Source organism: Suillus fuscotomentosus, assembly GCF_016647785.1.
Source record: "Suillus fuscotomentosus strain FC203 chromosome Unknown F5891scaffold_38, whole genome shotgun sequence".
In the NCBI taxonomy this organism is placed as follows: Eukaryota; Fungi; Basidiomycota; class Agaricomycetes; order Boletales; family Suillaceae; genus Suillus; species Suillus fuscotomentosus.
In genome coordinates, this window is record NW_024539550.1 from 297,683 (window position 1) to 310,446 (window position 12,764).

The window sequence follows — 12,764 nt, forward strand, 5'->3', positions numbered from 1 at the left end:
TTCAAATGTTCAGATTTACCTGTTTGGTGTATCAGAACGTTCAAAATCCGCTACTGGCTCCACTGTGGTAATTCGACCACTGTATATGCGCTCAGGTGACATGTGACGGTAATTTTGAGGTAATAGGGAGACATCTGATTCTGTTACACGTACTGGCCCTACAGGACTTCGAAATGTTGTCATCGGCATCAGCTATGCCAATATAGGCAAAGCGACCTATATATCTCGGCAATTGGTTTGCTAAAATCGTTATATAGTAAGTGCTCTTATTGTGCTACATTTCAACACCTTCCAGCTGCCAACGTCGTCCTCACACTTCGCCTCTCCGTCGACGTCCCTGGATCGCTAGCTTCTCACCTAACCCTCTCGACTTCCACTGCTGTATAGCACCATGCCCTTGACTTTCAGTCTTGGAACCTACGCTGCCATATTTTCCGCTATTCTCATGTCACTACGCTTGCCGTCTACCCCACCGCCTTATAATCACACACAGTCATCGTATCATGACCACCCCCTACGCAAAAATAGGCAATATCAGGACCTCTTGGTCCCTGTAGCACCTTCTGTCTTGATCCACATCCCAAGCCCTACGTGCCATAGTCCACGCAGTGCATACCGCAGAAAGCGGAAACAGAGCATTCCTATGGTAGAAATAGTACATCAAAAAACAGTGAGTCTAGGGCAGTCGACAGTGAGTCAATGGCCTGCAGCACTGATCATTTTGCATTCTTCATGATAGGAGTCCCCGCAATTAATGCAGGGGCATTAAGGAACGAAAAATAGGATGGGGATATAGTGTAAAATTTGTTTGAGGGTGAGGACGGGACTTACGGAATTTCTTGATCAAATTCTGATTAAATTCTGATCCAGGTCATGTGGTTTGACGCCGCCCATCATGGACCCCGGCGGCAAGCTCCTTGTCCAGACCTAAAATTTGTGGAATTCTTGACTGATCGGATGGCCTGGCCTTTCGAAGCTCCCATTGTATCATTTCCTCACAGTTCATCGCATCTTCGAAAGTTCAGATATTGCATGACTTCCTGTACGTATAGGCAAAAGAATACGTTTGAAAACATCTTGAAACATTTTCCAATGAGATATGCTATCCAACCGTAGGTCAGCGGAATTCCATATATCAGCCCGAGTATCAATCACTGCAAAATGATATAGATATGGAAGAAATAGACGGAGTGTAAACAACAGGATCAGGCTGCGAGATGTGTAATGGACATGCAACCATCTGCGCGATCCCGAGGTGTGCTTGTCACGTCCCAGTTCGATCGCGACTGTTATGCATCGCCAGCGTCGCTGAGCCTGTAGTGTTGTTCAGTCATGAGTAGCAACGAAGAGTAGTATTCGGGAAGTGCCGCCTGCGTCGGTTGTTTGTCGCATAGCGAAGAGACGCTGGAATTAGTAATTTTAGTCCGGAACGTTCTGTCAGACTCAAAGTTTGACCAAGAGGTCGAAAGCAAAGTACAAACGAAACGGGTGAGCTTCTATCGCTGAAGAATACAAACGCCATCTCATCAATTCAGGTGTGAGAATTTGTTCTCTCAGAAATGGCTGCTCGTTCCTACGCTGATCATGATTATATTGAGTGCTTGAGCACTTGAGCCGTGCCGCCACGGCAATCACACACAGAGTCTCTAGATTCAAAAATTCGCATACCTATTTTGCACCGATGCGGCCATTCCGCCGCGCGTATCTCAGTGTCAAGAAGACATTTGTATACAAAACTACCCAGCTGACTCGGACTGCCAGCGTAGTCCGGATCTCAAACTGCAAACAATGAGCCATATCGGAAGCAATTCCCGTGATTCTCGTGTGCGTGCCCCAGCTCCACCCCCACCACACTTCCATTGCTCGCCGTCAGTGTCCGCTCGGCGGTCTCCACTTTCTCTGCGTGGTGCTTATCTCCGTGTCCCGTCGGCTTATCTCTGTTTGTACTCCGCCTTTTCCAATGCGTATCTTCCTGAACCCCACACTGGGGAATTCCTGCGTTCTTGATCTAAGTCGCAGAGGTGCGTATCGCGTATTTCACTACTCGTTACCATAGATTCCCGGGACACGAGGCTCTTTGCTTCATTGCATCCATAGGTCCGGCTCTTGTCTCCACAGTTTCGCATCGCATCTCATCGAACAGTTGGGGCTTCCCGGTGCTCAAATACAAAACCGACAGGATTTGCTCCATTATGAGGAAAGCAATGATGCTTACTGGTGGAGTGGGCGGTGAACTCGGTCTTCGTGCGTTATCTGCTTATACGTGGCACATCATATTATTTCTTATCTACATTGGTGGTATTCGTGGTCCTGCAGAAGCACCCACATATGGTAATCCTAGGTGTTAGAGCTTGCGTACTCCATCGCACCAAACAGATAAATTCAAAACGATCTAGTAGGTGCGCGATGGGAGATATCGCGTTCGATAAGAGCTAGGACGTCCATGCACTACTTGTCACTTGGACTCGCCGTCTTCACATACAAGACTAGAGCTCCTGCCACAGATAGCTAGTAAGTTGCATCCTGCGATGGTCCCGGTTATACCGGCACTCGCAGTTGTCGACTAGCTGGGTTTGATATTCTTCTCCTCTCTCATCCATTCCGTCAGAGAGCCTCGCTAGAAGCAAAGCAAGGACTCCGTGTCTGACATTAGTACAACGCGCAATGTGTACAGGTTAGCATATATAGCTGAGCATGCTAGCTGTATATCAGCTACAGCGTATTGTGCTAGTGGCCCCTGCGGGTAATAGGCGCATGTTTTAAGTTCTGCCTCAAATCACACAGACCATCGATAATAAGGTGGATTTACAGTCGAATCACGTAGAATAAGCGTTTATAGTTGCTTTCACTCCATGTCAAATAATAAAAACTCGACCGCATCTTCTCCTGCATTCTCAACCTTCAGTTCAGCATCCTTTCCCACAAACATATATGAACCATCTCCTTCTCTAAGCTCGATTATTGGACCCTCGATTTGAGCACCAACGCGCAATCTGACGCCCTTGGCGTTACCAGGGTTGTATCCGGATTTTTGAACGACGTGAATGTACGCTTTACGCCCCTCAGGGATTGCGGCTTGGGTGGAATGCATGCACAAGTGATACACCAGGATCCACGAGCGACGCATACGCGCGAAGCTGCGAGCGAATTGGAGCGGGGCCTGCAGCCTCCCTCTCAAGCGAGGCTTCAGACGAATTAGAAGGCGCAACGATGAGCCTGAATTGGTTTCGCTTGTCTTGGTCGGTAAAATGTCTGCAGGAACCAAACGGTTATTGAGGTGTGTTCAAAATCGTCAGAGATATGTCTTACCTGGTGAAATAGGCGGGTTTGCCTTTGCCTTCCCCGGGACGGGGAGATGCCCATATCTGACAGAAATGCACCTCTTCAGAGCCATGGGCTTTCTCAGAGTGAGAGATGCCGGTTCCAGTGGAGGTCATCTGAACGGCACCACGAGTTAGTATCTCAGTGTTGCCCATAGAATCTTGACTGTAGCACGATGACGAGTCAGTCAAACATTCTTCTACAAATAATAACCGGAAGGGATGCTCACTGCTCTAGCGCACCACTAATCACATAAGAAAAAATCTCATACTCTTGATGGCTGTGGGTGCCAAAGCCGGTGCGAGGCGCTACGCGGTCCTCGTTCAAGACGCGGAGAGAACCAAAAGACTCGTTTTTCGGGTCATGGTAACTGCAAAGTGGCTACATGAGTATGCAATGAGGATCAAGGTAAAAGGCCCATACTTTGCGAACGAAAATGTATGGAAAGTTTTGAGCCAACCGTGATCTGCATGGGCTCGGTCAATGTTCCTTCGGGGAATTATCTCGATGGATCTGCTGGAAGACATCTTTCGTGCAGTATATGGAGCCGCAAAGGTTTTCAGCAACAATAGTTTGGTTGGGGCTGCAGCGTTCTGGAGCAAGGCTGTAGTTCGAAGGGTTGGAGACACTTTGAACGATGAGATTGAGAGAGAAGGAAATGTTGAGTAAAAGCGAGCTCCTAGCCTCGAATTTATAATCAGCGGCAGTTAATCATCAATCGGCACCGTCGTCTCAGGGGTTACATGGCTCCCTTTCTTGGTCTTCCACACTCACGCATTCTCACGGCCCTCTTGCTTATTACGGGTCGGGAGTCTTCATGTGCGATGGTTATGACCTAAGGTGCTTCATAATTGTCTGATTCCAGAATGCCTATGATAGCATCGGTATATTAATCAGAATCAATGGTTTGATAGTAATCATCCAAAAGCGAGTGTCTTATCCTTTTGTGGCATCAATATTGCGTGGGTCTACATCTCCCTTTGAAAGTTTAGTCGCACAGATTCACAGCTTCGACTTCTGCAACCTGGTCAGTATCAAACTCACGACATCAAAGCCCTGAAGAGCGAAGCATAATTAACTAGATTCGGTCCATCAAAAACACAGGAGTGACAGGCTTTCGTGTTTTCATATAATCTGGTAGTAATTCATCTGTGACCACATCAGGGATAGTAATATCTGTTATCACTCACTATCAGCAATGGTAGCCACGAGTGCCTTCTATCTATCATCCGGAGGTGCCCTGTCTTTGTAGTTTGTCCATTTCGTCAGGTAAAAGACCTCTTTCAATATATGAACGGAGGCTCTAACGAGATCAGGAATACGGTTTACCCACCAATATTAATCTCTGAGACTAATCATTATTGCGCCATGGGGCTGTGGTTAACGAAATTCCGCTTCGCATTCGGACATTTTGTGCTTAACCTGTACAGACACAATAAGTGGTGAAATACAGGTATATGCAGTGCTTACCAATGACTCTCGCGATGACTGGAAGGCGATCTCCCAGTTTTTGTACTTGACTCGCTCACAACGATTTCTACACCCCAACGGCTGCCTGGCGTAGGAGATGCAATACTTGTACCTGCAAGCAGACCACGACTAACAAGAGACAGCGTCAGAGGAACGTGCAAAATATCAAGGTAATGTAGCGTATGCCAGGCGGCCAGACCCATGGGATCGTTTCCGTAGACAACGGAACGGTCTTAACAGGGAGGACGAGACTGAGAGGCGCATGAGATCCCGGAAGAACAACTGATCCAGACCTGAGGTGCCCTCCAGGGAATTGTGAAGCCCTTAGTACACCGTTGATCTGATCTGATCTACCTACTGCTCTTGGCAATCGTCACTATCTCACCCACTTGTTCTAGAACTAAATTAGACAAGTTCAATATCAGTGGCGGCACAGCTCACCTGCTCCCAACTATAAAAATTACCCAGGCCAAGTTAATTCTTCGCTGGGATGTTCCGTTAATTGAGCTAGGGACATCGTCTAAAATTAGAGGCACATACAAGACAGTTCATTTACATCCAGATGCCCATTTCGTCATAAGATATGCTCCGGTCGGACACACGAACGAAAAAGCACGCGGATCTTATACGGAACAAGGGCTGTCAAAGAGGCTTGCAGCAACTCTCTGAGCCTCATGATGCTCGGCTTTCAAACTGCAGCCCTGTGAGACCGCTAGTGTGAACGCCCATCCCGAAATTACAGCGACAATGGCGACCGATTGGCTTAGTGTCTATTGCGGGCCCGGCGCCCTTGGGCTTGAGCTCGATGTCCAGTTGGCCAAAGTACTGCGTCTCTCAGACGAGTGCCTTCCGAATAGATAACAACATAGAACCCGTTTCCAAAGTGTCGTTGCCCATAGTTCTGGAATCTGTCGAGTATCTATCGCACGTATCCAAACCGTTAATCTATCGATTTCTGGTGGCGCACTCGATAAGTCGGCATTTCCTTGTCACCGATCCCTATAAACATCCAGTTAGATTCCCTGCGAGCTGTGAAGAGGCTGGACGTACATAGATCAAGGCCATGATTCACTGGGATGGTCCCACTGGTGATGGTATGTAACTTGAACATTCCGGGGTGCCTATGAATGGGCTTGAGAAACTGGCACCACGCCCAGTAGCCTGAGAGGACCAGACACGCCTAGTAACTAGCTAGTCTCCAGGTGTGGCAGTGCGTGACAGTGCCTCCCCCGATACTTTTAAATTGTTTTTCTCCTGATCGTCGAATGGCAATTTGGTTATTGTGCCTAATTTCTAATGAAATAAATTCGTTGTCCTGACTTTAATCGCGGCGACCTGCCGGATCATTCACATTCCGAATTTCACTACTCTTTCTCCTTAAATGCAATGTCACTTTGGCTACCGTACGTAGTCGCCCCTTTCTCCGATTGCCCCTTATATTTCATTCTGCCCAGTAAGTCTAGACTGAACACAAGGGCGAGAACAGTCTAGACACGCGTGCAAAAAAGGAAAGGTTTTCCCGCTGTGTGAAACTAAGGTCCGCAACTTGTGAGCACCTAATGCCCCAAGCCTGACTGGTTCACCAGAAATACGCGTTTCCGAAAATAATTATCGAGGGTATATATCAAGGGGTATAACTGAGCAATGATACAAAATGAACGTGCTGCAGTGAAAGGGTTGATAGCGAACGTGGGGAGGCCAGGCAAATAGATGCCATAGCCCATGTTTATCAACTCCAGGACATTCGCGAAGTGATCCCAAAGGTTGGGAGAAGTCGTCAGTGACTTAAGGGGCTGCGCAACGTCACCCCAATACACGGGAAACCGTTCTCACCAGAACCGAGTATCTTCCGAGGGAATGTCCATCAACATGCGTAACATCACGATGTTGGACGTTAGGCTGGAAAACTGCACCACCAGTCAGTCTGATGGGCCAAGGAAAGTGACTCGCAACGTACCCCGTTACCTATCAACACCTGAGCACGCTGACCGATCAGCATGTCCACGGCTTGTGCAACAGGCTTTGCCTCCCAGCTCAACTTCATATCTCTGCTGGTCACAACAGCATCCCATTTCTTCACCCGCATGAGGGCCTCCCTAAGCTGTTGCAGCCACTCCACGTCTCCATTCGTCATAACATATATGCTCTTCAACTCCTTTACAGATCCATATAGACGCCTTTGGTCAGCAAGCACGTTCTGCACTTTCTCCACAATCTGCTCAATCGTTGGGAAACACGCTTTGAAGTACATGTTCGTATTTGCCTCCGTGGTCACGCCCCAGCCACCATCCGTAGGAACTCTGAACTTATCGGGGAGGGCAGAGAACTGGTTGAACCCATTCCAATTTGAGGACCAGTTAGCAAGATGTGAACAATGACCCGCGAAGTCGCCTCGGCGAATATGAAGAGCCAGTAACCCAGGAATAGTATCCATTTCCTTTGATTTGACAACAGGATGGACGTCGTGTAGTGGTGCAGGAGTTTGTTGCTGACCGGAAGGGCGTATGAACGAGGATAAAAATCCAAACGAGGAAGAAGTCGGTGTAAACAAATGAGCATTCTCCGCGTACGCCTGATAAATAAGCGGAGACCAAGAAAAATCCGTCAGAATAGGCGATTTGGATAGGATAGGCCACATTGAAAGTATGCGTCTCGAACCGAACAACCTATTGAAAGTTTGAGAACAGTGAGAGCTGACAGCAGTGCAACCAGGTGACTCACCAAATCTCAAACAATTGATATGATTCCTGTCTTATCTCAACGCATGGGTCGTCGATGGAATTCAATCTCTCCACCCACTTCTCAAATATTTCCAGAGCAGGTACGTTATCGTCCAGCCTAAGATGCTCGTTCACAACCCAGCTGTCGATGATGGTGGGATTAGGGCAGACTTTCTTGAAGTACTCCCGCGAGACAGCACGAGGGGCAGCATCCCCGGGGGGAAACGACGACCCTATTATGGGACCTACACAAGAGAACGGCTTTGGCATGAGCGAAGACGATGCACATTGGTCACGTACCACTGATGATAGCTGACAATGGAATACGCGAAGGTATGAGTTTGCCATTGAACGTCGAGTAATCGGGACCATCTCGTTCCCATGTGAAATTATCGAACACAAAACTAGCAGGCAATATTGAGGGTGGATCAAGGTCGTGGAAATATGGACGTACGTTCTTTTAGTTACATGAGACAGCGCCGCATTCATCACAAGCTCTTGCATGGCATTTCCCCATCCCGAAACTGGTAGTTATCAGCCCTAGCTTGAATACGAACATAACCGATATTCATACTAGTGACATGGTTGGCGGCCCAAAAGAACTTCGCATCACGTCCTTCTGGGAAAGGCAATGAAAGGTTATGCTGCGGCAAGTGTCGTTCGTAGTCATGATATTCCTCGTACAATGGCGGTAACGAGTGCTCTTCCGCCAGCGACTGCTCTTGCAGCCGAAATGGCGCGGTCGCCTTGGTGCGCGAGAAGAACAGAAATAAGCAGACTAAGATTAATCCCATTAAAAGACGAGTACACCGCCTCGTCAGTGAAAATCGTGACAGAGACGACCTGGTGTCGGAATTGCTGAGGGGTAGAGTCGAGCTATCTGACTGCCTGGGGTACACATTCCCCTTGAACGATAACTTGAACGATTGCATGGTCGCTGTGGTAGTGTGTGTGCAATAACATGTCGAAGTCGGCACGCCTGAGCGGCAAAGTGCAAACGTGGCGGAGTTTCCTTTTGCGCAAGTACACTCCGCTAGGCTTCATACTCCGCTGGTCAACCGCTGGTCTAGTATTACTGTACCGACGGCATTTTGGTATGAACCAGGTGAAGTACCTTCATTAATATTAAGTAACGACGTATTGAAGGGGATTCTAGCAGCTTGCTTGGCGGCTCGGAGCACCTCGTAAATACGCTCTCTGATGCGGCAGGCCGTAACAGGCTACCGCTAGTGCCAAGTAGACAAATCACATAGACGCCCTGTCCGCTGTCGCGCAGCAAAGCCCTCGTAGCAATGTCAGAATCCACCTACAGTGGGTCTGTTTCAGGCAACTGTGGATCGAGGATACCGCTGGCAGCAAACCTTCACACGTTGAACAATCTTAAACCTCCCGAAAGAGCCCATGACATCCTACCAAAGGGGATCGGAAAGCTTCCAGATGATGGGACTTGATTCTAGTGATAAGTTGATCAACACAAGCTGGTTCTAGATGCGTTGGACCGATTATCGATAAGAGCGATTCCCGGTGTTCTTGTCGAGCTTCACTTCTGATCGTTCTTGAGACTAGGCCATGGTCATCGTAGATGGTGTACTGTGTTCCGAGGAAAGAGAGACAATAAGTAACACATGCTAGGTTCTAAACTTCTCCAAGACACTCGAACTGTTTGACTTATTTATAGGATCCGATCGTCATCAGGCGCCTGTAAGCGCTTCATAGATGGGGACGATACGAGAAACCGTGGGTGAATCATTTCCCCGAGGTTGTGCCCGAACAAATTTTAACCAAATTGTCTCTGGTTCTGATCGGGAACCAAGTTCCGGTCCTCCTCTGATACAAGAACACACTGCAGACGATCATATCCCTATGTTCTCTAGGTGGCGCACAGGGTCATGGCAATGGCAATGATAGGCTACTTGAACGGACGCTATCGGCCTAATGAGAAACCCTGCATTGCCCCCCGGATTAATGGCTTTTTCATATTCAAACGATCGCGATGTGCACATAACAAGAAACTGCGCACGGGTGGAATGAAAATAAACGCCAGGAAAGGTTTGATATAGGGCTTTCATGCTCCCCACTCACGCCCACAGTTATATGCAATGAAAGAACGACGATTATCAACGGAGGAAAAAGCCAGGCGTCGTGTGAACTGATATTCGGCTCGACATCCCGTAGCATGGAAATGGTGAAGCTTTATATGTATCACTGATCATTATCATTGCCATCACAGATTCATACCCTTCGCAATGATGCAAACAGCATGAGACGAAGTCACTTACAGTACACGTGAGGCGGGAGAGCCCGTTGAGGAATATGCTTCACCGATCTGAACCATATCCCGAGGGAACCATCCTTTAGAAGGGTTGGTCTAGTACCAGACGCGGCCACGCTCTTGAAATAGACATAAAGTTTCTGCGTTGTTCTTCACTGGGTGGTGGTCATCTATGTAGCCGATCACCTCGATGTATCATATAGCTACTCTCTACAAGGGTATAGGCGCTCTCTCAGGCTCCAAATCCTCCCATGCAATATTACAATGCAATGCCTGCGTGAGACTAGACGGAGTTGTCCTACATCCATTTTTATGCTCGTTCCTCGTTTGTTTTCGTCCCGAATTACTTGTCTTCGCCTGCGGTACCGTACCCAAGAATAAGTAGGCACCCTAGAAAGTGCAAGGCGCCGAGGCATTGCTTGAGAAAGCCGCATTGCAACGTAGCCTCGACCTGCAGGCCCGAACGGCCGTATGGTGGAGTGAAATGGGGTCTCGTCAACAAATCACGAGCTTCCTGTTTCCCGATTTTGCAATATACGAGACGTACCTATGCAACCATCTTACAGAGTGGTCATGCTGCACAACGGCGAGTCACAGAACAAGGGGGGAACCTACGATAAGGGATGGAAATAAGGTACCTAAAGGGTCGGACAACCGCGGTTGATGATCCGAGCGCATTGCATGCGCACCGCTTCAAAGTAACACAAAGGCGCGAGAAGCTCTGCTTCTGCCTCGAGGCCTGCAGCCAGTCACTATCGTCGATACCACCACGTCCACACGAGTAGTAAAAGCTACGTTTGTAACGTTTCGTTGGTGTTCCTTGAAGCATGGATTGCATCATCTCCTTAGCGTAGAACGTCATATTACGAGCTGTCCGAGTACTCACGCTCAGGATGCTCGTTCCGCGTTGGAACACCTGACGGCGGCCCTATTAATGGTGATGACGCTGATGATGACGATATGCTCCACGGGCACCAAGGTATGACCAGTGACCATCATGGAGTACACGACGACCTCGGAACGCTTCACAGAAAGCTTTCTTCTTGTAACAAAATTAGCAAAAGCTGAGAGAGCATACGAGCTAACAAGACGGCTCACAGCTCTTCGAGTTCCCACAGTCGTCTGTTCCTGCACTGTGCAGTGATAATGATGACATCCTTGTCTTCACGCCACAGATGCAGCACAGACACCTGCACCGGTGGCTAAAGGTGAGTACACAATCATTGGCCTCGGAGCATCCCTGGCAAGTTTAGTTTGTGCAACAAAATTAGCAAAGCTAAGAAGACATGTACAAGCAGAGGAGAAACTCACATGTCTTCCCACCGTAAGACGTTCCTGCATTGAAATGTTGCGATGTTCGGACCGATGTGTACATCTCGAAACAATTTAGCACACTCATGATCATCACGATAGGATGGAACCCCGTCGAAATTATGATGAACTCGCGTAGTAGATTTGCAAGCTCTAAGCGGTTCTTTTATTAGTGAGCTAAACATAGTGTTCCAGGGTAAACCCCGGATCTGTTTTTCTCTCGAGAACATGTTCTTGTTTTCTTTGAGAAATCAATTTAGACTTAAAAGCGTGTAAGCGCCTGTGGAATACGGTCGCATCGAGGGGCAACGGCAACCCGAGGGCGGATTCGAGCTGAATGGAGAATAATGTAGTTCTTGACGTGAGTGCCGTGCCGTTGCACGTAGTTCGGTAGGTCATGGGAATGCCTTTTGAAAGCGCTCTCGTGACTTGGTTCGAGGCAGGGTAGTAGTTCTAACAGCGCGGGAGAAGCCATGACGCACGCAATACCACATTGACGGCCTTTTGCTGTCAAAGGGCCATCTGCTAGTGTGGACTTCTCCTGATAGTCGTGATCAAGTTACCAGCTGCAGGGTTCACTGCCTTACGTGAGCCTGGAAACAAACACTCTAATTGGTGGAGGATTCGGCTATCATGTAAACCGGGATATTCCAGAACGAGGCGCTCATGATGACCTGGTCAAATGAGCTACCAAGGTCCAAGTTGAAACCATTCTCACAACAGCGGTGCACTGCAGCCAGAAAGGTTACTTCTCACACTACACGGGAATTATCATACTTTCGGAACGATCCATTGTCTAGGCCAATCAGCGAGATAGACAGGTACCTTGCCGCTTTGATAATCCATTGCTTCACGGGAAAGTATCTGTGATCGGACAATTGCATGGATCCAGAGTAGATATGCTAGAGACAGAAAGGTCAGCCAGCAGAGTGCGGGGTTACGCGCCTGAGTAATGTATCGTATGAGCCATCCAGTTCTGTGGGCTAGTAGTAGGATGAGAAAATCCAATTACAATCTCCTTGATCGTCGTGGGTACCTCGCATCAGGTGCGGAGATCATAGAGGCCTTCCAAGCTCTGCTCTGCTCCGTTGCCTTGCCTAACGCGACTGAGAAGGACATCTTGAAGCATGTGAACGAAGCTTCGAAGGGTCCACTGCCGCACGTCGTTGTCACAATAGTACGATATGTACGGCAATGTATATAAGCCTTCCTCCACATTTCAGGGAGTGAAGTTTGAGGAAGACAAGTTGGGAAGACTTCCGGACTCGGATGGTGGATTACCGGTTCAGCGTCAAACTGCGGGGTAGCATCGACTCCGATCAATACAGGAACCTGCAGGGATTGTGCTGAACTGTGCAGCCTGACAGCAAGTGGGCCACTGCCACGTCGGTCCCGTATCTTGAAGAGAAAAACCGTCTATATTTGCCTATGTCACAGGCACTCTCCGGAGTTGATCACAAGGGGAGACACGGTTGCACCCAACAGACCGAAAGCTGTCCGTACTCGACGTGGGAGCGGGAGTGGCCAGGAGTGGTCAAGGAGTGATAGTGATGCTCCGGGGCAGCGGAAGATGCACCGAAAATGAATACCCAGCCTAAGACAAGACAAGGTCATCGTACTAGACTTGCACAGCTAATTCCCATGCTTGCTAGCTCCGCCGCAGAACAGAC

At 48.5% G+C, this 12,764-nt stretch overlaps 3 protein-coding genes across 3 annotated transcripts; 1 reads left to right on the top strand and 2 right to left on the bottom strand.

Moving 5' to 3' along the window:
- Positions 1–245: 245 nt before the first annotated feature.
- Positions 246–825, top strand: F5891DRAFT_453171 (uncharacterized protein). Its single transcript, XM_041371888.1, has one exon. The coding sequence runs from the start codon at positions 392–394 to the stop codon at positions 734–736; it is 345 nt and encodes a 114-aa protein (XP_041224179.1). The 5' UTR covers positions 246–391; the 3' UTR covers positions 737–825.
- Positions 826–2,845: 2,020 nt separating this feature from the next.
- On the bottom strand, positions 2,846–4,251 carry F5891DRAFT_1237017 (RmlC-like cupin domain-containing protein; the record flags this gene model as incomplete). The annotated part of the gene is made up of 5 exons (XM_041369654.1): positions 3,745–4,251; positions 3,551–3,691; positions 3,310–3,486; positions 3,107–3,252; positions 2,846–3,075 (listed from the first exon to the last, which is right to left on the bottom strand). The coding sequence occupies exons 1-5, from the start codon at positions 3,846–3,848 to the stop codon at positions 2,846–2,848; spliced, it is 798 nt and encodes a 265-aa protein (XP_041224180.1). The 5' UTR covers positions 3,849–4,251.
- A 2,330-nt stretch (positions 4,252–6,581) lies between these two features.
- Positions 6,582–8,536, bottom strand: F5891DRAFT_1042881 (uncharacterized protein). The gene is made up of 5 exons (XM_041362123.1): positions 8,086–8,536; positions 7,966–8,035; positions 7,812–7,915; positions 7,513–7,756; positions 6,582–7,457 (listed from the first exon to the last, which is right to left on the bottom strand). Exons 1-5 carry the CDS (start codon positions 8,441–8,443, stop codon positions 6,686–6,688), a joined length of 1,548 nt encoding a protein of 515 aa, XP_041224181.1. The 5' UTR covers positions 8,444–8,536; the 3' UTR covers positions 6,582–6,685.
- Positions 8,537–12,764: the final 4,228 nt, after the last annotated feature.